General features: G+C 38.9%; 2 protein-coding genes across 2 annotated transcripts; one reads left to right on the plus strand and one right to left on the minus strand.

Annotated features, from left to right (window-relative positions):
• Nucleotides 1–5879: 5879 nt before the first annotated feature.
• On the plus strand, nucleotides 5880–11806 carry LOC134796067 (tRNA (cytosine(72)-C(5))-methyltransferase NSUN6). The gene is made up of 7 exons (XM_063768000.1): nucleotides 5880–6040; nucleotides 6111–6303; nucleotides 6944–7100; nucleotides 8493–8700; nucleotides 9539–9832; nucleotides 10394–10575; nucleotides 11623–11806. The coding sequence occupies exons 1-7, from the start codon at nucleotides 5936–5938 to the stop codon at nucleotides 11732–11734; spliced, it is 1251 nt and encodes a 416-aa protein (XP_063624070.1). The 5' UTR covers nucleotides 5880–5935; the 3' UTR covers nucleotides 11735–11806.
• Nucleotides 11045–27370, minus strand: LOC134796066 (cytochrome P450 9e2-like). Its single transcript, XM_063767999.1, has 9 exons — nucleotides 26948–27370; nucleotides 26465–26616; nucleotides 24560–24683; nucleotides 24156–24274; nucleotides 23655–23833; nucleotides 16274–16353; nucleotides 14584–14799; nucleotides 13741–13992; nucleotides 11045–13186 (listed from the first exon to the last, which is right to left on the minus strand). Exons 1-9 carry the CDS (start codon nucleotides 27201–27203, stop codon nucleotides 13029–13031), a joined length of 1536 nt encoding a protein of 511 aa, XP_063624069.1. The 5' UTR covers nucleotides 27204–27370; the 3' UTR covers nucleotides 11045–13028.

Genomic DNA, 27370 nt, shown 5'->3' on the forward strand with positions numbered 1-27370 from the left:
AATTTATGTTTTTACACGAAATTATCTTGATTATTGACTAAAATGATAAAATATTAGCACACGACGAAATAAAAACTTACATTTAACTGTGTAAACCGGCATTCTACACTATTTATGCTCTTCATAATTCATGATTTAACAAAATACCGATCACTATCAATATCATACTCATGGTGTGTTCATATACGTGATGACTTCCCTTTTGCATACTTTAGCTATTCTTTAAGGGTAAGCGTCGTCGTAGATCTGTAATTGGAACAACATTTTCAAATTTGCCGCTTTTGTATACTGACGGAAATGTCGGCCCAACCTATATAGAATCGATTACATATATATAAATAGTTAGAATTAACGTTCCAGTAATTAAATATTATGTATAAATATGAGTCTGTAATGTCCAAGGACTTCGGATTTAATTTTTGGCAATTATGTAGCTCTCATTACGTGAACCGAATAATTAAACATGCCGAAATAAGTATTTAGTGTTCTTATCTAGAGCACTATTTCTATGAAATAATACGCGGAGATAGAGAGGATGAATATTTACATATAATGAGAGAATATTTACAATGATTAATTTACAATTGATTTGCAAATAAGATTTTAGCTTCCGTATCGTACGAAGGAAAATTTAGTTGTGTATGACATTGACTCGTTGTCTCGTTGACGTAGACGGTTTGTGGGCAGCCAGCATTGCGGTGCGCCACAAGTATATCTTTATTTATTTATTAGTATACTATTTAGGTAAAGTTATTTTTACATTAAGTATGAAATAACAATTTTGTAAGACCGATCCAAATCGTACCGACATCATAGTCACCCTAATCGTCACCAAGTTGGGGATACCAATTAATATTCAAAGTTACTACAATTTCTACCATATTCAATTTACTGTTTTTTTTTGTTGCGCACATGCTTGGCTTAATCAGTTAATAATATTAACATCATAATAATTAACAAATTACTTAAAATATATCAGAACTGTAATTGGAATATAGCACTAAAATAGTATAAGAAGGTAATGAATTTCAGTAGTATATTGATATAAGCAGGCCTAGCACTTATGCCTGTAGGTGAAGCTGTGTCGCTCTGCATGTAAGCTGGTTTGACGCGGTCAATGGAGACTGTCACTGGTCCTCGTAGTAAGTCCAGTGTGACGGTCTTGTCCGTTCTCTTTAGAACGCGATATGGGCCTGTGTATGGCGGTTCTAGTGATCCACGCAGTGCATCCTGTCTAAGGAAAACATGGCTGCATGAACTTAGGTCCTTGTGAACAAAGACTGACTTGTTTCCGTGCCTTGATGCGGGGACAGGTCTGAGGTGTGACATCTGGCGTTTCAACTGAGTGACAAAATCATCAGGCTGCAGGGTGTTTGAGGTATGAGAATGAAAGAACTCACCCGGGATGCGTAAAGGCTCACCATACACCATTTCTGCAGCTGAGCATTTGATGTCTTCCTTCCACGCACTTCTTATGCCGAGTAGGACGATCGGCAACACCTCAGTCCACCTCGTGCTGTTGTGGGCCATGATGGCGGCTTTCAGGGAGCGGTGAAGACGCTCTACCATCGAATTGGCTTGAGGATGGTAAGCCGTCGTGTGACGCAGCTGTGCACCACAAAGCTCTGCCAAGACCTTAAACATGCGTGAGGTAAATTGACGTCCTTGGTCAGTAGTTACGGTTTGAGGACAACCAAAACGCGATATCCAAGTATCGTAGAATGCATGGGCTACCGTTTCAGCCGTGATATCAGACAGTGGCTTTGCCTCGGGCCACCATGTGTACCTGTCAATGGCTGTGAAAAGGTAACGGAATCCTGATGAAGGTGGCAATGGGCCGACCAGATCAATGTGGACATGACTAAACCTTTCTTCTGGTAATTTGAAATTTTCAAGAGGAGAGGAGGTATGACGTTGCACTTTAGCACGTTGACACGATTCGCATGCACGTACCCAGGTACCGCAATCTTTGCGTACAGATGGCCACACGAATCTCTGAGTAACAAGTTTGATTGTGGATCTCATACCTGGATGACTTATGCCATGGATGGTGTTAAATATCTTCTGGCGATGCTGCTTGACGATAAACGGACGTGGCTTTGCTTGAGACGTGTCACAATATAAATAAACATTGGTACCTGGTACGGGTACTTTCTCAAGCTTCAGTGACGAAGATCGATTGGCAAGAAGTTCTTGTAGTTCTGGGTCTTCCTGCTGAGCTTGCGCGATGGCTTCGAAGTCTGGTGGCACGGCAATGGTCTCGATACGGGAGAGCGTGTCAGCGGTGATGTTGTCTTTCCCGGAAATGTGTCTGATGTCGCTTGTGAACTGCGAAATGAAATCAAGGTAATTGAATTGTCTCGGGGAACATTTCCTGTCTTTTTGCTGAAAGGCGAAGGTGATAGGTTTATGATCTGTATAAATGACGAAATGTCTGCCTTCAACCATGTAGCGGAAATGTTTGACACTTTCATATATAGCGAGCAACTCCCGATCATACGCGCTGTATTGCGTCTGTTGCCGTGTCATCTTCTTTGAGAAGAAAGCAAGTGGTTGCCACTGTCCTTGCACCAACTGTTGTAAAACGCCGGCCAAGGCCGTGTTTGAAGCATCAGTAACTAGAGCGAGTTCTGCGTCCATAATGGGATGAGCCAGTAATGTAGAGTTCGCAAGACTAGACTTACAGTTCTGAAATGCCTCTAACTGTTGATCTGTCCAAGTTAGTGGAGACGAACTTTTCAGTTTAGGTCCAGTTAGCATGTCGTGAAAAGGGGCTTGGTGTTCGGCAGCGTGAGGAACGAATCTTCTATAAAAGTTCAGCATGCCGAGAAACCTGCGTAAGCCACCGACGATCTTTGGGGGAGGAAATTCCTGCATAACCTTTACCTTCTCGTCGATGGGACGCGTGCCTTCTTCAGATACAGTAAATCCTAGGAATGTGACTTCTTTCTGACCAAAAGAACATTTGGATTCATTGATAAGCATACCGTACTCATGGAACCTATCGAACACTTGCCGTAGATGATCTAAGTGCTGCTTGGCATCTTTAGAATAGATGAGCACGTCATCGATGTAGGAGTACACGAAGTCCAGATCTCTGAGCACCTCATCCAGGAACCGTTGAAAGGTTTGGGCAGCGTTTCGGAGTCCAAATGGCATGAATGGGAAGGAAAACAATCCAAATGGAGTCGTAATTGAAGTTTTGCAGATATCATCTTTGTATACGGGAATTTGGTTGTAAGCTTTAACTAAATCTATTTTTGAAAATATTTTACTACCAGCGAGTCGATGTGCGTAGTCCTCTATGTGGCGGACAGGGTATCTGTCAGGGATAGTGCGTGCGTTTAGCGCGCGGTAATCCCCGCACGGCCGCCAACCATTGCCTTTCTTTGGCACCATATGTAGCGCTGATGCCCACGGTGAATCAGACGGTTGTGCTACCCCGTCGCGAAGCATCTCTTCAAACTGCTCCTTAGCAATCTTCAGGCGATCTGGAGCTAAGCGGCGTGGTCTACAGAAGGTAGGAGGACCTGGAGTAGTTCGGATGTAGTGAACAGTGGAATGCTTTACCTCTCGCGGCAGTCCAGATGGTTTCGTTAAGCTGGGATACTCTGCTAGCAAGCGGTGGTACTCACTGTCACCCGAAATTGCCTTAACGCTGGGTTGGTTGCAGTGCTTAAGCTGTCCCGTAGTCGACAAAGTTGTTAAACTGTCAATAAGTAGTCTTCTATTTCTGCAATCGATAAGAATACCATAATGTGCCAGAAAATCAGCGCCAAGTATAGGTTTGTTTACGTTTGCTACGACAAAGTTCCAAATAAAGTCTCTGCGTAATCCTATGTCTAACTTTTGCTTGATTATGCCGTATGTATGTATGAGCGAACCATTAGCGGCAGTAAGCGAGTAGTTGTCAGGCGACTTGCAATTAGGCATAAAATTGCGTGGCAGAACGCAAAGGTCAGATCCGGTATCAATAAGGTATTGAATTTTAGTTACTCTGTCCGTGATAAATAGGCGGCAGGTTGTAGTAGGAGGACAGTCGGCAGCCGCCACGGTAGACTGTCTTGCTAGTTTTCCGCGTTAAAGTTGCACGGCGGAATGCAATTCCGTGCGTTGGTATTAAAGTGACTATGATACCAGCACATACCTGATTTGACAGCTCGATACCGACCGTGTGACTTAGATCTGCTGCGGCTGCGTGACCTGCTGCTGTTAAAACGCGAACGTCGCTGACCGCTGCTGTTACCGGTGCTTAGCTGAGCAATTTGTTGCGTCATTTCGCTCTGGATGCGCGCCGTTATAGATTGCTCCATCTTCTTAAACATGTCTTCGAACGAAGTCATGCTTGCAACCTGCTTAAAAGAAGAACAAGGTGTCACGTCGATGATTTGGTCTGCAAGGATCGCGATGTCGTCTAAAGAAGCCGTCTTCTGAGACGCGATGATCGCTTGCACTTGAGTAGGTAAGCGAGTGGACCACAAACTTCGGAGAAAATCGTCAGTGACACTATCGCCAGCTAATCCTCGAAGGTGACGAAGGAATCGGCTTGGTTTCCTGTCTCCAAGTTCTTCAAATTGCAGCAACTGACGTCTTTTGTTTTCTTGCGACGTTGACAGTCGGTCGATCAATTGTTTTTTCAACTTTTCGTATTTATCTGTTTCTGGGGGCTTCGTTATGATATCCCGTACTTCTCGAGCCGTTTTGGGATCTAGCTCTCTGATAACCTGGAAATATTTCGTTGAATCCGCTTTTACGCCCCAAACGGCGAACTGCGCCTCGACCTGGGCGAACCAAACTTCCGCATCTTCTGCCCAAAACGGTGGTAACCTCATGGTTAACCGATCCACCGCAGCACCTGATCGTTCGGGCTCTATTTTCTTGCAAATGGAATCTTCGAATTCGTCGGTCATTTTGAAAATTTTGAAAGTCGCGGGTCACCAATTTAGTGTTCTTATCTAGAGCACTATTTCTATGAAATAATACGCGGAGATAGAGAGGATGAATATTTACATATAATGAGAGAATATTTACAATGATTAATTTACAATTGATTTGCAAATAAGATTTTAGCTTCCGTATCGTACGAAGGAAAATTTAGTTGTGTATGACATTGACTCGTTGTCTCGTTGACGTAGACGGTTTGTGGGCAGCCAGCATTGCGGTGCGCCACAAGTATATCTTTATTTATTTATTAGTATACTATTTAGGTAAAGTTATTTTTACATTAAGTATGAAATAACAATTTTGTAAGACCGATCCAAATCGTACCGACATCATAGTCACCCTAATCGTCATCAAGTTGGGGATACCAATTAATATTCAAAGTTACTACAATTTCTACCATATTCAATTTACTGTTTTTTTTTGTTGCGCACATGCTTGGCTTAATCAGTTAATAATATTAACATCATAATAATTAACAAATTACTTAAAAGATATCAGAACTGTAATTGGAATATAGCACTAAAATAGTATAAGAAGGTAATGAATTTCAGTAGTATATTGATATAATTTCTACCAAAATGGTATCTTTTTAACATTGGCAACATGTGCGAGTGAGACACAGGGCTCGGGTTTTTCTATCTCATGTGGACCGTTTTCTCTAGTCTGGTACGAACAACATTCTGTCTCGGTGATAAGGTTCAAATTAGTATGGCAAAAAAACTGACAACTCGCTCCAGTTTAAACAATATAACTTCATGGTTTAGATCAAATAATGGTTTCTGCGCTGGCAATCCTGAGCGGAAACGGAAACGAGACTGTTTATTGACAGTAATGACATTGACATTGACAGCACCGGAAGATGAACCGGAGTGCGACTGCGATATCGAGATATGGACACATTTATAAAATAGTTTTAAAAAATAAAAAAAGTAAATTCATTGAAATTTACAACCTTTAAAACAACGCGTGTTTCTTCATAATAATAGTTAATATGGAACTTCAGACCTGGCTCTCTCAGCCTCCAAAGTATACAACTTTTAGAATAAACAAAACACGAGAATATAATATCAAAACTTTTGAAAATTACTTGGAAGACGTAAGTTTTGCCAATAATTTGGACTAAACTGTAATTTTATTGTTGAAACTAACCACAAGGTTTATTTCAGCAACGTGAAAGCTTAAAATTAGCATCAATACCGAAGTTCTACTGCCTCTATCCGGACTGTTTGGTTGTGGAACAGTGGCTAACCGACGTTCAGCCGAGTGGTAACCTTGAGGTGATAGTAGACGCGCTGTGCGCCGTGGCTGTACTGAGGGGTGCTCATGTGTTTGCTCCGGGAGTAATGGGGCTTCCACCAGGTTAGAGCTTTGTTATATTTTTTATATTTGACTACTATCACTGTTTTGCAAAAATATTCAACTGTGATTTTCTGATAGTGAAAAGAAGATTTCATATTTAACATTTTATCTTGAAATTTGAAATAAATATTATTTTATCTAAGTTCCTCTAAGGCAGTGTTCTTCAAACTGTGGGTCGCAACCCCATGGGGGTCCGCGAAGCCTCTGCCAGCCTTAAACAATATATAAGCGAAACATTTTGTTCATACTAAAGGGGTTGTGTCATGAATAAGGTTGAAAAACATTGCTCTAAGGAAAGTTATAACACTTTAAACTCTCGCGTTTTGTACACATATTTAATTACACAAACGGGTCTACCGCGATATAATTTCAAGACCACAGCTGTCTTTCCGTGACCACAGCTGGTGCAACTCAGCTGAAACGTCGGAATTAAAGGTAAAAACAATGAAATTATATCGCGGTAGACCCGTTTGTGTAATTAAATATGTCTAAGGAAAGTTGATAACCAACTTGGGCAAGGGGAACTTGGGAAGGTAATTTTGTAATATGGGCCTTGTTGCCTGACTTCAATTTTAAATAAATAAATAAAATTAATTCCCTGATTTTCAACTGCTCATAATGATCTGATATTAATTTACAGGTTGCAGTATCAATGATAAAGTTGACATCTATGGTGATATGGAGGGGAAATGCAAGAAAGGGCTGAAACTGGCTTATACTGGCCAAAAAGTTTTTGTTGGCACTGGCTACTTAAAGATGCTTCGACATGAGCTATTCAATGATGGCATACCACCTAGGTAACTCATTAACACTCGTTAACACATGCAGCCCCCACACACACCCTGATGCAGAAAGATGAAAACTGTAGATTATTATGTCTCCACCTATTTTTATTTATCTTGTTAATCTATAGGACTTTATAGGATTTAATATTAGGATTTATCAAGCTCTCTAATCAACCTTAAGGCCCATCTCCATATCGGGCAGCAAGCTATCGAACATTGGCTCGCGCGGCAGCCGCGCGCAATGGATACCGGGCTGCCGCGCGAGCCAACTCGATCATTGGCGCGCTCGAACACGCCACGCGACGAACCATTCATTGTCGGTGTTTCGACGCGCGGCAAAGGAATGTTCGCGCGCAGTTGGGACGGGTGTGTATATATTTCAGTTGGCTCGCGCGGCCGCATACATGGATAATGAAAAGTGTCGTACTTTAATTGAATTATACGGCACTATAAACAGTTTCTATGGAACAGTAAAAAATGTAGTGATTATCGCAACAGATCATTTTTCTATTTGGCTATACTTCGTTCCGAATAATTAATTTTTGTGATATAATGTGGTCGATCGTCGGATCGCCTGCCGCGCGCGGCCGCCGCGCATAAGATCAAGATGGTGCCGAAATTGGCTCGCGAGCCAAAATACAGGTTTGCCGCGGTCGAACATTGCTCGCGCGGCCGCCGCGCAATATCGAGACGCGCCTTTAGAGCTTTCGTTTTGCGGGTACGATTTTCTGCAGGATCCAGTTTTTTGTAGTATGCATGCAGTATCCCGCAAACAAAATGCTCGTGTGAACGTTACTATATTAGCATGTATACTACTAAAACGGGATCCTGCAGAAAACCGTACCCGCAATAAACTGGATGTCAGTGGGAAAGTGCTCTTAAATTGACTTTCTGGTCTCTTATTATTACCTATAAATAGTACTAATTACTTCAGTGTTATGTAAGGGCCTCTGCTAAAGAATACGCGGATGCATGGAGCCTACTCCGCGACCCGCTGTGCATTAGAAATGTGCGCGGCTTAGACCCTCGGGTGTGCACTAGACATGCATTTTGTTTTTGTTTCGTTCAATTTCAAAACAGAAGTAACTGATTTCCTACACTATTAATTTTTAATTCAACTATAGTTCGTTTTTTTAGCATTAGAAATAAGGTAAACAATCTTGATGTCTTTTAATTGAAAACCACATTTTTAAAATCATTCCAATTATGAATCTAATACGATCAATTATATTCTCCTGCTTTCATAAGTAATAGTTACTGATTTTTAAAAAGCGTTTTTCAATTAAAAGACATGTCAAGATCGCTTACATTCTTTCAAGTTCTTTCTAATGCTAAAAAAAACGAACTATAACTGTTCCTTGTATGATAGGTCTTTAGAGATTAATATCAATTGTTTATTTTCAGTGGAATTGCTATAGAAGTTGCTCTGCCCGCTTCAAGACTACCAGTTATCAACGAGTCTATATACCCCAAAGGAACGTTGGTGCTTCAAAACCTTCCGTCAATCGTCTGTGGCTGGGTGGTGAATGCACAGCCCAAAGAGCTCATCCTAGACATGTGTGCATCCCCTGGTAATAAGACTACACACTTAGCTGAAATGTGTAACAATGAAGTTAGTAGAATTAGACTTTTTTTATGAAATTTTTTTATGGAGTAACAGCAGGCGTGGCTCACTCCGCGATTTCATCGCTTTGCTACAGGTTGCTAAAAGTACATCCGTTCGGCCCCAATTTTGGGGTTTGCCATAAGCCGCGCGTGGCGCTGTCGCCACCTAGCGGCCATATCTGTGCTGATCGTAACAGACGCGTTTTGATAGAGAGTGAGTCTTCTGTACCTAGTACTATTATTTATTCTGTGATAACAGTAATAAAAATAATATATTCCAATAGCGATTATACCAATCATATTCATCAGATTGTAAGAACAGGACACCCTAGTCTAGTAGGAGGGTTATTGCTTTATTGAAGTGAAAACTTCTTTAGCGGCGCTGAGCACTTTTTGTGTAGAGGAAAAAAATTTAAACTCGCGAGAGCGTAAGACGTAAGACGTGACGTCACTTGTGACGGACACTGTTACAATGTCATTGAGTTTTTCTTTTTTGATTTAATTGCCATCTAGTGAGTTTCCCTCAAATTGGTACTAATATAACTCTAGTACTCACAGTGATGTGCTTAGGGATTTCAAGTAATGCGACGAAATAACGCTAGATGGCGGTAACCTCAAATGCACTAGATGGCACTGATATTAATATTTTGAGTTACAATGTCATTGATTTTCGCTTCTGCCAGCACTCCCGGAGTGCAACCCGTTGTTTTTTATTTTTATTCTATAGTTTTACAACAACTGAGCAACTGAGAATGATAACATTAACTAAACATTTTTCGTTAAGTACTAAAAAAAAGTATTAATAATACCTCATAGTTATGACTTTAATTGTATGTATGTTTTAGGCAACTATCATCGCAATAGATAAAACTCCTCAAAAAGTGGCTAGAATAAAAGAGAATTGTGAGAAAAATGGAGTTACTTGCGTCACTGCTTATGCCTTCGACTCAACAAAATGCCATTCAGAAAACGGTACTACTGATGTCACTAAAGGTCCTCCTTTTAGTTCAAATGTTTTTGACAAGATTCTCCTCGATGGACCATGCAGCGGACTTGGACAAAGACCACAGCTGGTCAACAAAATGACAGACAAGATGCTGCAGTCATACAAATTCGTACAACGAAAGTTAATGGAATCTGTGAGTGAAATTTATATTTAGAACCTTTGCACATTACTAAGATACCTACCGCACACTAGCGTCCTTTGAGCGTCGGCGTCTTGTCAGCGCTATGGAAAATGGCTGCGCAGTTGCGCCGACGTTGCGTCGAGCACCAGCCATAGAGTTGACTAGACGCAGACGCTGACGCTCGGGAGACGCTGTGTGGTGGCCCTAAGACAATTTCATGCTTCGAATTTGACAGGTAAACGCGATGCGCTGTACGGCTTCGTAAATTATAAGGTAAAATTGATTGTCAAAAGCTGACGTTTAACAATTCAGTGACAACAAAACATGGCACAGTACAGCGCCATCTATTTCGGCTGTCTAATATTATGACAGAAGCGATGGAATCGACCGGAGCAGTCCGCGTCCGCGAGCAGCCGACCGGCTTGCGGCCACGAATTAATATTCTACTTCATACTCTATGCTTGCGGCCGTACAAATATAAATGCGCGCCGCACCGACTCCGCCCGTTTGATGGGAATCGTACATACTTTTTGACTCAACACATTTTTATTCACGTGTTTTTTTTTTTTGCAGGCAGTGAAGGTACTGAAAGTAGGAGGGGTTCTGGTATACAGCACATGCACAGTAACTGAAGAAGAGAATGAAGCCATCGTAGCGTGGGCGTTGAGCAAGTTCCCCTGCCTACAGCTTGTACCTGCGGAGCCCCTCCTTGGAGGCCCGGGGATGCCCTGCGCGGCTCTCACGGATGCCCAAAGGTAAATTGATCATTGAATATCTTCAGGTTAAGAACTATTTTGTGTATTTTTTTCAAAATTTTAGACCCAGTAGTTTCGGAGATAAAAGGGGGGGAATGCTCATTTTTTGGCTATTTTCTTAAATAACTTCGAACCTATGTATTTTAAAATTATAAAAAAAAAAATATCCATCTTTGGGTCACTAATTTACATATGTGTACCAAATTTCAACTTAATTGGTCCAGTAGTTTCCGACAAAATAGCCTGTGACAGACGGACAGACGCACGAGTGTTCCGTTTTTTCCTTTTGAGGTACGGAACCCTAAAAACTGGGAGTTGTGGCCCAGTGGTATATGTGGTGGTGGTGGGTAGTAGTAGTACGTGGGCCATACTGAAAATTTCTGGATTCTGATATATGAGACGACTTATTTGTTCTAAGTGGCCAGTTCCAGGAATTTTCAGTATGCCCTAAGTAATATAAAGAAATACATACCATAATAATCCTTTATTGAACCCATACAAAAATACATTAACGTGAATAAACGTTATAAGGTATTTGACTTATAAACTAGAATAATGTGATTCAATAGTCTTATTTGTCTTATGAACTAGTAAACTGTAATTTGAGAATAATCGAGTTGAATGAGTTGAGTACTACCAATATATGATGTACTGTACATTTTGTACCTAAGAGTATCCAAATGATGTAAGAAATCTTATAAAAAAACAATGGCATCACATTTATTTATGGCATTTCAAATATAAAATAATCTCTTTACCTATAAGTGAAATGAATCTCGATGATAGGTCCAAAGATGGACATTTTAACTATCTCGTATAAATAATAACTTGAAATTTGTACTCTATTGTACTCTGAGCATTACATGAATACTGTATATGACATACGAATATACAGTCATTTATCACATACTATCACATGAAAAATAATCAGGTAAAAGATACCCCTTTTTATGACAATACTATCTTATCAACAACCACCAAAGTGGTACATTTCGCCTAAGTATGACACATGTTTTTTTTTATTTATGGTAACTATTATTGTTACAGAGCAATGCTACAAAGATTTGGACCCGAAGAAGACTGTTTAAGGCCAACTAAACATCCCATATATAAAGACACAATAGGATTCTTCATAGCAAAATTCGTCAAAACGGAATAAATTACAATTCATAAATAAATTGTGTACATAATAAAAATAGCTATAATTTCATAATTTAATACCTAACAGGGATTAATAAATGTTAATTAAATAATTATGTACTTTCAATCTGTACAGTTTGCTCAGTAATAAAAATGCTGCTCTTAGGAAGTGCAAAATACAGACATCACTAGTCATATCCATATCACATTGTAAAATAATCTTGGCAAGATAAACATTTCTGAACTAAATGCACTATGCAAATACATAATAAACGGATGTCTTATAAATCTTAATACTTATATTGCAGTATTTTATGTTATATGTAAATAAATTCTTAATTTAAAAAAAAATACAACATCTAACCATGCGTTTTCTAGGCGTTTTCCAATCAAGGCTACATTTCAAAAACAATTAAAGGTTGCATCATGAAGTCATGATAAAATATCAACTGATACAAATTATAGGCAGTGGGGAGACACTCCTCCTTTCGGGCAAACTCGGCACCGTTCGGCTCAGCATTGCTCCGAGCAATTATTAGGGTTGGCACCACTTGACGTCCTTTTGCGTGCACGACCACAGATAAGATAATCACTTGAATTTTGACAATCCTAAATAACCGAAAAGTATAGTGCCATACATTAAAAAGGGATAGCATGATTCGTCCCTGTATCGCTGTCAAACTTCGGTTTTGTAGAAAATGTCCTTTCTGTACGGTAGTACTATTATTTATTCTGTATAATAGGCATAATACCGTAAAGTTGAGTTACATTAACCCAACAGAGGCTAACTTTGGTTTGCACGAAAAACATATAAAAATACAATACAATACTCTTTACTGCACACCTCACATACTCGAAAAATGTGGAAGATTAGCTATTAAAACTAACTAGATGACGATTGCATTAACCATTTAACCGCCAGAGTCTGATATATAAGACATTACATATCCAGCTCATTTCGCCACAGTCTCATAAATAAGACAAAGATCTGATTTGGTTTCTACAGCACATTTATAACTCCCGTAACTGTGGCAACCTTACTCTGCGTGGTACAATTACTGACGGTGGCGACACGAGCACGCTCGATCAAAAATTGCTGGCGGTTAAAAGGTTAATAAAACCTGCACCGAATTCATCCCGATGGCCAAAGTTACGCTCCATGGCCAATTTAGGTAGACTTTACATCACTATGCAAAACCAATGTCTAAAATTATAGAATTCAACCAACCATACCACCATACCAACCGCAACCATATCAAAAACAAATTAAGCTAGTACCTCCTTATACATTTAAATGAATCCCTGTGCATTACTCACAGGGATTCAATGCGCACCCACAGATCTGCCTTCAACAAAAAACCCCTCTTGTCAAATTTAATGGGATCAGTAGTCTTCGGGCATGTGGAAAACTTGAAGTTTTTCAGAAGCGAGACCATAGCCAATTTTGCGGAATACATGGCGAATCGTAGACCTGTAAATAAATAAAAATATTGGGTAAAACATTTATTTACATACAATATATATACAGTGGTACTACTAAACGAAATTAATAACTAGCTTAAATCTAAAATAGGCCCTTGAGGCATTGTACCAAGGATGCTGGCGGCATTTCCTCGCTGTATCGCAATGCTGATACGTTGTGCGAGGTAGCCGCCAGCTCTTCGGTCACCAGTTACGTCAACCAGACGCTTCGCGATTTCTGCGAACAACTTATGCGCGCTGGGACCCCATGGACCTAATATTGATCTTTGAACTCAAGTTGTTTCTTCTTAGCAAGTGGTATTAATTGCCTTGCCTAATAAATAAAGAGGCACATAACTAAATTTCGATTTTCGCGTTTCCCCTTGTTACCAAGCCGCCTTGATGCATCAATGTCATATTTTATCGTCTGTGAAAACTTGTCAAAAAACAATTTAAAGCACAGTATGTATAAGTTACTCTATGGTTTACTATAGGCGCTAGTGTTGCACTCTGGCGGCAGAACATTGTAGTAATACCCCCTATTGTATATGCTTTAAGACATACCTATGCAATTCCGCGGCCCAGTCCCAAAGGCCAGGAACAGGTGCGCCGGTCTATTCTTCTTTTCTTCCCCGATGAACCTCTCCGGCCTGAACTCCTCCGGTTGTGGGTAGATGTCAGCGTCCGTGTGGATCCCGTACACTGGTATAGCGATCACGTCTCCCACGTTGATTTCTACTGGTGTTCCGGGTAGTGTGTATTTCTTGGTGCAAACTCTGTCAACTCGGGCGACGGGTGGGAACAATCTTAACGTTTCTGTGAAAAAAAAATATTTTTGTGAGAAATAAATAATTTTTTATACTAGTTTTTTTCTCCAACTCACTCTATACATAGTTATATACAGACTAACATAGCAAGATCAAATAAAAGTAGCAATTAAGTTCTGTTAACATAAACGTCTTTTAGCACTTAGCAGACATTCATTAATTCCACACTAATTCAGAATAAGTCTTTATTCTAGTCGGCGTCAGCGACAGACAAGTGATCAAGTACCCATGTTGACACAAATCGAGTTCGCTAAAACCGGAATGCTTAAAAATATATTCCAAAAATGCATGTTTCTTCCACAGCACCGTGCTCAATCGATATACAAAGATACAACAATGTACACAATGTACAATCAGTGTACAATATACTGATTGATGTCAGCTGTCTACCTATAACTGTTTCTAAGATAGAACCCGCAGACAAATGCATTGATGGACAGCAGAGAGCCTGCCGCGTACTACGTTCGACGTGTTAGTATTAACTCTCTGTCACACTTGTAAATTCGTACGTAAGTGTGACAGGGAGACAACACGTCGAACGTGGTTAGCGGTAGGCCCTCAGTTTAGGTAAATCACTGACCCAATAAGAAGCCTTCTAAATAAGACAGCTGCGACAGCAGCTCGTAAGACATTTCCTTTCCCTCTGTATGTTCCGTGACATGAGCTCGAAGCTTTTCTTGGATGTCTGGCTTGGTAGCCAGCATGTGAATGGCGAATGAGAGTAAAGTGCTGGACGTTTCGTAACCCGCTATGAGAAACAGGAGAGACTGCGCGTCGATCGTGTCGTCATCTAGCACTGTAAAGATAAAAATAATATTTTAATTTGTAATTTTAACAAGGAGGAGTAATTTTACGATATTTATGATAGGTATGGATTGATACGACTCTCAGTTGATTTCTATCGTCAATGCGCGAGCTATTAAATAATGTCAATATCAATAGGTACCTTAACAGATTCTAAACTCAGAACCAAGGACCGGAAAACCCCTCTTTACGCTTAATCCTATCAATTCGGTAACCCAATCGATTCGGTTACCTTATCATTCGGTAACCCTATCATACTGTTACCTGATTGTAATGGTAACCTTATTGAAACGGTAACCCTAACCTTTAACCGAGTTAATCTCAAAACCCCATCGCGATAGGGTTTTTGTTAAGGGTTTTTAACAGGTTTTCATTCAGTTATGGTAACCTTTATTATCGGTTGCTTACTGGTTTGCTACATTAAAGTAGTTTTAGAAAGTGCCGTCAGAACTAAAAAAAATACTAAAAAAATTGTTTATTTTATTTACTTTATTTATATTTTGTTGATTTTATTGACTTTATTTATTTAATTTATTTAATTTATTTAATTTTATTATATTATTTAATTTATTTAATTTATTTAATTTATTTAATTTATTTAATTTATTTAATTTATTTAATTTATTTAATTTATTTAATTTATTTAATTTATTTAATTTATTTAATTTATTTAATTTATTAAACTTATTTAATTTATTTGTTTTAATTAATTTAGTTATAATATAATAATTAATAATATTTATAATAAGAACACACCACACAGGTAGGTATAAAGATAAACAAAGGAAAGGCAAAAAAACTTGTTTGTGCTGGAGGCTTCATAGACCGCCCATGCCAACCTCGGTTATTCAATAATAAGTTGAATTTAAGTGTGCGTAAAGATTACAATCGTTTGAACTGGTCAAAAACCTCATAATGAGGTAACTGAATAGACTGGGTTTTTATTTCGGTTACCGGTAACAGAGGTTAACTCGATCTGATACGGTTACCGAATCAAAGTGTTACCTTATTAAGCGGTTACCGTTATGGTAGGGGTTTTTATAAACACCTCTAAAATAACCCTATGAAAAACCCCGGTTAAGGTAACCGGTTCCTGTCCCTGCTCAGAACACCACTCAAGGAAACTTAAGTTCCTCCGAAAGAAGATCATAATTAGTGCTAGGGCAAATGCTCGTTTCGGGTCTCGCCACGATGGTGCTGGTGGTATACTTATTATATTATATTTATGAGATTACAAATCATCGTCATGCATGATTATCAAAAAGTTGAGTATTATATGTAGGTATTAGAAAATATATAAGTAAGTAAACGAAGACCGAGCATCGCACAAACAGACAAGATTGAAAAAAAAATATGAAAGAAAAACTCTTTGAAGTAGACTTAACGTATCAACTTTGTTTAGAGAGTTGTCTTTATTAATTACTGGTCTTAGTAAGAAAAAAGTTATATAATTGGTTGGTTCTCACATGTTCCTGATTTTGTGCCGTCCGCATCAATATTTTCTTTATTAGCTCCGTCTATGAGCAGCTGCAAGAAATCATTTCTCCTAAAAAAAATGTTACAGAAAAAAAACATTATGAACGTTGAATTAATGTCCTGCGATTTCAGCAGTCTGTGTGTGTATGTTTGTCTTGTGTGTGTGTAGTAGTGTGAAAACTAAACGGTCGATTTTGACGACGAGGACTAAAATTAGGAATAGGTAGGTATAAAGTTTAACTATCATATTACAAGATAAACACAAATCGAGTCAGGTTATTGCCCCACAAATCGAGTCAGGTTATTGCCCCAGTTATTAAATGCATGCACCCATATGCATGCACCCATAGTCATGCCTAGGTAGGTCTTACATGATAAGATAAAACCAGATATTTAAATAAACAAATTTGCTTTGGATAATTTATCAATGTTATACTAGGAACTAGGCCGACAATCATAAAGGTGTAGAGTCATAAAATCGTGTTATGTATTTTTGTATGGTTCGCTGTACACGATTTTATTGCAGGTGACTACTAAATCTATCGAAAACGAACTAAAGGACGTCAAGATCAAAGATGTCCTTCTGTTCTGCAGGAAAACAAGAAGATTTGAGGATAGTGTGGGAATGCCGCCGGGACAGTAACCTGCAGCTCCAACTCCAGGGAACTGGGCTGAATGAACGCGACACGCGATCGACAGCCCGCCTGCTTCCGGCCGGGCGTCCCTACACTACATCTACTATATCAATAGACTCATAAAACCAGTAGCAATAGAGATGATACTGATTTGAATACAATATATTAGTGTCCGACCGAAACCGGTTTTTTTGCCGAAACCGAAACCGAATGTTCGGCTTTGGCTCTAGTTTCGGCCGAAACCGAAACCGAACTTTTTGTAGACTTGTTAAAATCGTTGAAAAAATGTCATAAAACCGCTTTTACACACATATTATGGGGCTGTCAACACCCAATGCCCTTGAAATTGATGTTACTTAAGCAGTTTTTTAAGAAAATTACTAGAGTTAGACCAAGATAATTCTGCAACGATTTTGATAACACACGCAGTGCAAGTGTTATTTTAAACGCCAAAACTTCTATGAAATTATGACGTTTAAATAACATTTGTACTAGTTGCACTGCGTATGCTATCAAAATAATTGCAGAATTTTCTTGGTCTAACTCTATTCATTCACCAGTCAAGCCAACACGATTGTAGATACAGGGTGAAACAAAAACGCGAGCGCAGCGAGCGCAAATTTTTTGTGGACAATATCGCAAGGCCGGGTACCGATCTTCACCTGGGCCTAAACGTCCGAAGTGCCCCAGTGAGGCGAACTTTCATGCGAAGTCAAAGCCGTGCTTCAGGCTTCAGGATAAGTAGTTGAGCACAGACTCCAAGCAATGTCCATTGTATTAAAAAGCGAGATATTTCCTTGAGCGCTGGTGCGACTTTCAATCCGAAGGTCGCAAGGTACAAACCCAGGCCACGTACTCGTACCAATGAGTTTTTCGGAACTTTTATACTAAATATAATTTTGATATTTACCTACTATTTGCATTTCGGTGAAGGAAAAACATCGTGAGGAAGCCGGACTAGTCCCGATAAGGCCTAGTTTACTCTCTGGGTTCGAAGATCAGTCTGATGGCGGTCGCTTTCTTAAAAACTAGTGCCTACGACAATTCTTGGGATTCGTTGTCAATTGGACCCCAGGCTCCCATGAGCCGTGCCAAAAATTCCGGGACTACGCGAGGAAGATGATGAGTTTTCTTATTATTCCTTTGCCCAGGCCCAGTAACATGCGACAGTGCTAATCTCATTTACTCCGATACAATTAGACAGTGTGCGCATTATAGGTATTAACAGCCTCTTAAGTCTGCGTCAACCGTCTAGTGGCGCCCTCATTAGTGGAATTGTTTTATAATAAACCAATTAATTTCTGTACCTATAAGTACATGAATCAGTATATGTAGGTACATCTTAATAAATATTGTTGTCTTATTACGCTACGTCTTACGTAGGCGAACAACGCGCGAACGCGGCGCGGCGCGGCGCGGCGCGGCTAAATCAATCCTTTGATGCCCATAGAAGTGTCCTACGTAAGCGATCTCGTTGCGAACGCGGCGCGGCGCGATTTGCACGCGAATGTCGGGCGGCGAGGCGCGGCGCGGCGCGGCGCGACGCGGCGGCGGCGCGGCGAGACGCGGCACGGAAAAAACAAACCGTTGTTGCATATGGAAGTGTCCTAGGTGAGCGATTTTGACGCGATGGCGAAGCGGCGCGGCGGCGGCGCGGCGCGGCGCGGAACGGGCGCGATCAATCCATTTGATTTTTAGACGCGAATATGACGCGGCTAGAGGCGTTGCGTATATAGAATTACCGACTATGATTTGATTAGTCGACTCCCGTTTGATTTCTTTATAGGTTTTCCTGTAATCTATAGGCACAAAACTAAAAAATATTCAAATTCGCGGAAATTGGCATAAAAGACTTAACTCCAGTAGCGTCTATGGCACTTACGACTATTCTGAGTTCGCTGTAATAAAGATTCGGCAAAGTAATTTATGTCATTATTTTAATTTTTTTAAGCTAATTGCGAAGTTACAGCTCACAGAAAAGAGCAACTACTTTGGTTTTTAACCGCCATAAAAAAAGGAGGTTCTCAGTTTGACCGGTATGTATTTATGTATGTATGTTTGTCCGTGATTTTGATGCGGTTTTCAGTGGGATTGAGAGTGCGAGTGAGAGTGCGAGTGGGAGAGGGAGTGGGTCCCTGTATTACGTGCGCGCAGCAAGATCAATCGATCGTCATAATGAGACAAAAATAAATAAAACGAAATAAAAAAGTAAAAATATAAATAAATCTATTAAAAAAAAACAAACATAAAAGCAAAATAACTTAATATAATTTCTTTAAAAAAACCGGCCAAGTGCGAGTCAGACTCGCGTTTCTAGGGTTCCGTACATAATTCCGATTCCCGCTTGACTTCACATTTCTAATAGGTTTTCCTGTCATCTATAGGTAAAGAACTATTTTGTATATTTTTTTTTCAAAATTTTAGACCCAGTAGTTTTGGAGATAAATGGTCATTTTTTGGCTATTTTCTTAAATAACTTCGAACCTATGTATTTTAAAATTATAAAAAAAACATGTCCATCTTTAAGTTACTAATGTACATATGTGTACCAAATTTCAACTTAATTGGTCCAGTAGTTTCCGAGAAAATAGGCTGTGACAGACGGACAGACAGACAGACGCACGAGTGATCCTATAAAGAGTATAAGGGTTCCGTTGTTTCCTTTTGAGGTCCTTCCAACCCACTGAAAAGCACAAAATATTTTTTTATATACCAGACCCCACCCCTATCCTTGTCCAGTCCCTATCCCGTCGTAAAGCCAATTTCTGCCAAAACGTAATTAATCCATACTATCCATACTATATTAATACTAATATTATAAATATATATAATATTATAAAGGCGAAAGTGTGTCTGTCTGTCTGTTACCTCTTCACGCTTAAGCCGCTGAACCGATTTAGTTGAAATTTGGTATAGGGATAGTTTGAGTCCCGGGGAAGGACATAGGATAGTTTTTATGTCGGTAATCATCCCTGAAGAGAGTGCAAGGGGGGGTGGAATTGAAAGAGTTAATGAATTGCCTAATAATTGAAGCAAGCAATGCGCGAATTGAATCATTGCTATTAGAATTATCCAGGCGCCATACCTACTTTAGCTGCTGTCACTAATTCCACGCAGACGAAGTCGCGGGCAAAAGCTAGTAATATTATAAATGCGAAAGTGTGTCCGTCTGTCTGTCTGTCTGTCTGTCTGTTACCTCTTCACGCTTAAACCGCTGAACCGATTTTCATGAAATTTGGTATAGAGATAGTTTGAGTCCCGGGGAAGGACATAGGGTAGTTTTTATCCCATAAATCCCTCTTTAAGGGGGTGAAAAAGGGGGTGGAAGTTTGTATGGGGAATCAACAACCTTTTCTTCAACAATTCTTCAACTTCTACTTCTCTAACTTCAACTTCTCCAACTCGAACTTTTCCAACCTTTTCAACGTCGTTAACTTCAACTTCTTCAACCTTTTCAATTTCAACTTTAACTTCTCCTACTTCAACTTCTCCTACTTCTTTTACTTCTTCAACTTCTCTAACTTCAACTTCTCCTACTTCTTCAACCTTTTCAACGTCTTCAACTTTAACTTCTCCTACTTATTCAACTACTTCAACCTTTTCAACTTCAACTTCTCCTACTTCTTCAACTATTTCAACCTTTTCAACTTCTTCAACTTCAACTTCTCCTACTTCAACTTCAACTTCTCCTACTTCAACTTCAACTTCTCCAACCTTTTCAACTTCTACTTCTCTAACTTCAACTTCTTCAACTTCAACTCCTACTACTTCTTCAACTCGTCCTTCAACTTCTACTTCTTCAACTTCTCTAACTTCATCTTCTCCAACTCGAACATCTTCAACCTCTCCAACTTCTTCATTTTCTACTTCTATAACTTCAACATCTCCTACTTCTTGAACTTCAACTTCTCCAACCTTTTCAACTTCTTCAAGTTCTCCAACCTTTTCAACTTCTTCAACTTCAACTTCTTCAAATTCAACTTCAACTTCTCCAACTAGAACTGCTTCAACTTTTTCAACTCCTCCAACTTATCCTACTTCTTCATCTTAAACTTCTCCAACTTCTTCAACTTCAACTTCTCCCACTTCTTCAACTTCAACATCTTCTACTTCTTCAACTTCAACTTCTCCAACCTTTCAACTTCTTCAAGTTCTCCAACCTTTTCAACTTCTTCAACTTAAACTTCTCGAACTTCTTCAAATTCAACTTCAACTTCTCCAACTCTAACTGCTTCAACTTTTTCAACTTCTCCAACTTCTTCAACTTCTCCAACTTCGACTTCTCCAACTTCTTCTACTTCAACTTCTCCAACCTTTTCAATTTCTTCAACTTCTCTAACTTCAACTTCTCCTACTTCTTCAACTTCAACTTCGACTTCTCCAATTTCTTTAACTTCAACTTCTTCAACTTCAACTTCTCCCACTTCTTCAACTTCAACATCTACTTCTTAGACTTCAACTTCTCCAACCTTTCAACTTCTTCAAGTTCTCCAACCTTTTCAACTTCTTCAACTTCTCCAACTCGAAATTCTTCAACTTCTTCAACTTCGACATCTCCAACTTCTTTAACTTCAACTTCTCGTACTTCTTGAACTTCTACTACTCCAACCTTTTCAACTTCTTCAACTACAACTTCAACTTCTCCAACTTCTTCAAATTCAACTTCAACTTCTCCAACTCGAACTTCTTCAACTTTTTCAAATTGTCCAACTTCTCCAACTTTAAATTGTCCAACTTCAACTTATTCAACTTTATCAACTTCTCCAACTTCTACAGCTTCTCCAACTTCTACAGCTTCTCCAACTTCTTCAACTTCTCGAACCTCCAAGTTGGAGTGGAGGTGGAAGTGATGTTATGATAGAAAAATATGGTTGTCTGTAAAGTCGGTTTACGGACGATAATTTTGCGTGATAACGTCATAAGAAAACATTACCATTACATTACGTAACGTTACCATGGAGATCTGTCCACAACGTTACCATGGAGATTTGTCCACAACGTGACACTTTTTCGTGCATGCTACCGGTGTTCATCGATTTATAAGACGTTATCACGTCAAAATTAATAAATAAATAAAAGAAAATAATATCTTAATTTCGTTACAAATAAAGAAAGTTCGCATTTTTGACTAATTGTAATTAGTCATCCATTTTGGGGGCGAAAAGAAGGATGTAATAAAAAGCAGATTTGTTTAAAAATTATGGTACCCAAATTACTAATTCCACGCAGACGAAGTCGCGGGCAAAAGCTAGTACCTAATAAGCAAATTAATAACCACCCTGGTAATTGTGTACTTAGTTTTTGATGGCGGTGCCAATTCAAAATCCCAGTAAACCAAAATTTTAGACAACGAAGAACGCTGCACTTACTTGCATAACCACATAAAGACATAGTTTACTCATAATTTAAATACGAATTTACTAAAAACCGTGTCTGCGTGCGGCCATGGCGATCGGGGAGTGTCTCCCTAGTCGGACAAGGCCGCCGCGCCGCGCCGCGCCTTCGCCGCGTTCATGTGTGAGTAGGACACACCTATACGTATCAACGTTTTGTTTCACCTCGCCGCGCCGCGCCGCGCCGCGCCGCGCCGCGCCGCGCCGCGCCGCGTGTTCGCCGCGCGTTCGCCGCGCCGCGCCGCGCCGCGCCGCTTCGCGTCTAAATCGCTCATGTGTGAGTAGGACACACCTATACGTATCAACGTTTTGTTTCTTCCTCGCCGCGCCGCGCCGTCGCCGCGCCGCCGTCGCGAGTTGTTCGCTTACGTAAGACGTAGCGTTACTTATTCCCCAACTTTTGGTCTTTGTCACATAGTTTAGTTTCATAGTACGAAGTACCATTTCGTAAGTTTCGGCCCGGCCGAAAGGTTCGGCCGTTTTTTGGCCGAAACCGAAACTACAGCCGAAACATGATTTTTTGGCCGAAACTGGCCGAAACCGAAACCGAAACCGAACCTTCGGTCGGACACTACAATATATACACCGTGTTTTTATTGAATTCCGTTAACTTCGGGGTATGGTTAAGTACGTTTAAGAAAACTAAATGGCATAGTTAATTTTGAAAAAAAAAAAATTTTTTTTGCTTTTTTTTTCAGAAAAAATAATATTAAAAAGTAATTAAATGTAGCATATAGCGTTGTTGTAACACGGGCATTACATTTAACTAAACCAAACAATTGAAATCTGTGACATATCAATGTCAATTCGAACATCGATCGACCGAGATTTTACTTAAGTTTAGTAGCAAATGTATGAACTCATTCTAAACACTAATCAATATGTAAACCGGCCTTAAGGCAAGTGTACAAGCTTGTAGAGGCCTTATAGGAAAAATATAAAATATTGATTATCTTCGAAATGGAGTTAATTAGAATATCGGTGTCTTTGGGAAAGTTACTTGATTTAAGCTCAGGTATGCACCCTTGAAATTAACGGAAATCAAAAAAAACACGGTGTATATACTGCTAAAATAGATTACTTACATGGATTTTATTTGGAAGGAGCATTGAGCATACTACATTCATGCTTAAGCGGAATCCAGAGTTAACTAAACAGGCGTTTGCGACCGTTTCTTTTATATCATTATGATATAGATTTAATCAATTCATTAATTAAATTTAGATTTGTCTAAATTTAACTGTTTTAATTTAACTGTTTGCAGTTAAAGTCAAATATATTTTTTTCAATCTTTTGTCAATTTATTCTAGCTAATTCTTAGTACCACTAAGCAAAAAACATACTTGTAATCTCCCGATCTCCTTTCTTTCTTGGCAGCTTTCAGTATTGTAACTAATTCTCTTGTACTCTCTTCGTTCATGAAAGATATATTGAAATACCTCAACATTTTTGGTGCAAATAATAGGAAAAAGAATATCATCATCCTCTTAGACTTAGACATATAGTTGAATCTTTCTGCAATCTGTAATTTATTAAATGCCATTAAGAAAAAATGGTTGTACCATAGGAAACTTTTTAAATGTAGGTACAGTCAGCAACATAATAGATACTGACGGGCCGAAGTGGGCAAATCAGTACACATCATTATTATTTTGGTAACAGGTGTGTTAAGATATATTTGTCCACATTCATCGTCACTCTATACTTGCTCTGACTAAACCTACCTAATTGGCCGAAATCATGAAACTGACAAGTTTTTTCGCAATTTTAAACAGTATCGTTTCGCGAAAATTGGGTAACAGTTGAATAAAAGTGCAGTTACTTAAAGTTTATTTTATACTAACCTTTATAAAATTAGCATTTTCACCAGTCAAAGCATCACATTTGATACCAAAGGCACATGCACCTATAACTTCCAGCGTAAAGTGTCCCATAGTGTCCTTCATTTCAACATCCTGTTTGTCTAAAAGCAATAGGTACATAATCAGTGGAAATGTAGCGTAATTAGCATTGTTTAACTAAATAATCGGCGAGGCGGAGAGGCAAAATTTCATAATTCTCTTAGTGCCACTTGCACCATTACACTAACTTGGGGTTAACCGGTTAAACCTGGAGTTACCATGGTTACCAGTACAATTTAACCCTGTGTTAGTGGAATGGTGCAAGTGCCTTAAAGTAATACTACAAACTTTTATTTATTCTCACTCTATCAAAATACTAATTCTATATTTAATGTTAGGTAACATACCATACTGCTTTAAAAACTGAACCATTTGTTCTGTGCACACCTCAATCAAAGGCAACATATTCTTTAACCGGGCAGAGCTGAATGCTGGGGTCAGTGTGCTGCGGACTCCTTTCCATTCTGAACCCTAGAATGATAATAGACTATAATCTGGGGGCACGGCAGTGCCCCCGCCAAGTCGAGCAAAACAAAGAGGCACGGCCGTACCATCCTTTTCTCGAAGCGATTCAGGCCATTTTCGACGTCCTGTAATTTTATGCTGGCTAAAGTTAGAACTCTGAATTTTCAGTGACATATAGGGTCTAACATGCTTTAGATATATTCTCAAAAACATTAAATTTAAACTTGTAGTTTAAGAATTATTGTACGTCAAAGTTTCTTAGTTTTGACACTGACACACTCACCGATCATCATAATTCTAAGGTACTTCTAGCATACCCACAAGGTTCAAATTTTAAACATAAGTAGTTTTTAGTTTATCAAGCCATAGAAAACCTAAAAATATTGCAATATCAGACACGTTTTAATGATTTAAGAACTGTATAATTAAGTTTGTAATCCCATATAAATATATGCGACAACAAAGTTACTTTTGCAGTTCCGACAAATAGTAGGTAATGTAAAGGTCTAAGATGTATGATGTGAGTATGAAGATGTGTATAGTTATACCATGTGTATAGTATGAGTATGGTATGGCTACGAGTACCTATTGTAAGGATATGAATGAGTGCGGGTATGGTGTGGGTGGGTACTTGGGTATGAGTACAAGAAGTATAGTTTGGTAAGGCCATAAGTATTGTATAGGTATGAGTACGAGTATAGTGTGGGATGGGTATGAGATGAGTACGAGCTTTGAGAAAAGTGGTAGCTGACGTACAAGATATAGTACCCGAAAAGAAGGACTACCTACAAAAAGAGATGAGATCCCATCAAAAACATTACATGTAAAAAAATGCAAGTCTCGCAACGCAATTCTTCTACAACAAAAAAGTTTTGAGATATAATGTGAAACCAAGTCGGTTATTTTAGTCAGTGCCTGGGGGTGTTAAAACCGTATTAATATTAGATATCTTTAATTTTTAATACATATTATAATGACTTGGCAATCGCACATAATGCTTTACTCATACCGTTCTTGAAAATACCTAGGTATGTGTAATGCTCAAACTGCATGTGATTAGCGCTAGCGTTATGTTCTATTAGAATTGTTTTTAATAGTTGACGATGATCCTTATGACATTATGCCGCAGTGCGATGGCCAAGTCATTATAACATGTATTAAAAATTAAAGATATCTAATATTAATACGGTTTTAACACCCCCAGGCACTGACTAAAATAACCGACTTGGTATCACATTATATCTCAAAACTTTTTTGTTGTAGAAGAATTGCATTGCGAGACTTGCATCTATTTACATGTAATGTTTTTGATGGGATAGACATTTGGCTGACTATGTTTAATGTTTAGAGCACCAAGCATGCACGGCCGTCTTAAACTATGCTGGGGCCCTTGGGCACATAAGAATTTGGGGCCCTTTTGGAAAGTAAAGAAAGCGAATTAAACTATCATTTTTCTACTACCGTCTTCTATTTTTTATAGGTAATTAAATATAATGTTACTGACTGTCCTTCGGGGCCCCCTGAGGATGGTGGCTCTGGGCATGGGCCCCGTGTGCCCTTATGGTAAAGACGGTACTGCAAGCATGCCCATTTGCAAGTTAATTCCAACTAGCCTTATGGGCCTGACTTTTCTTAGAATAAGATGCTAATATTTCTCACACTTGGCAAGGTGGTGTTGATGTGAATAAAGTTCTATGTATGCCTTAACACAAAACCCTTTTTACTCAACACTCAACTATTTTATTGGCCAACAAAAAAAGATGACATACTTAAACCTAAAACCTCACCTTTAAATTAAGGAGAGATTGGCTTAAGTATCTTGGTTCTTTACTAGTGAAAGTATTTCTATCAACAAAATGTTCAAAATCTCTTATTGTGATTGCTTTTATCAACTCTGGGTCCAACACATACAGACATGGTCTCCTTCCTTCAAATATACCTGGAAAAAGGAACATGGTATTTAATTTAATCATTGTGTTCCTACCAACCCTACCATACCACATTCATAGAAATATTTTGTATTCCAGATTCAATTATGTACATAAATCTTCCTATGTGTAATTTGTGAAAAACTTGGTTTAATTTTTATCAAGTTATCAAGGAACTTTCTATGAGGTATGCAACTATTGCGACTCTCTCACTTATAATCAGATTTTACAATAATAACTACATACCTGAATCATAGTTAACTTATCTTTAAAAAAAAAAAAGTGTAAAAAGTGTAGTGTGTAGTGTACCTACCTAATTTATGTATTAAATGTTCAACTCACCTCCGTAAGGATTGCCTTTAAAAAAGTTGTAGATCTCATATTGGAATTCATGGAACGATTTTTTTGCCATCATCCGAGAGCCCAAATTACCTACTACAGGATACGGCTTCATGAACTTGATCCCTTTTTGTTCAAAGAATTCAAATGTACTTGTGTAATACATGTACACACCAAAAATTAGAGTCAGAAATAAAATCAGTTTCCATTCTTCCATCACGAAGAATATTATTTGTTTAGTTCCACTGTTTATCTGCATGATTTGGCCGTAAGCACTTGCACTGTGGAAATAATTAAGCGTGTTTCGGCGTTGAGTCGGACCAAAAACTGAATCGAATCGCTGCAGTTGAAATATATGAAGAGATAATGTAATCGCTACATTAAAGAGCAAACACAACAAATCACACCAAATTACTACAAGCTAAT

This window comes from Cydia splendana, chromosome 13 (assembly GCF_910591565.1).
Source record: "Cydia splendana chromosome 13, ilCydSple1.2, whole genome shotgun sequence".
Taxonomy (NCBI): Eukaryota; Metazoa; Arthropoda; class Insecta; order Lepidoptera; family Tortricidae; genus Cydia; species Cydia splendana.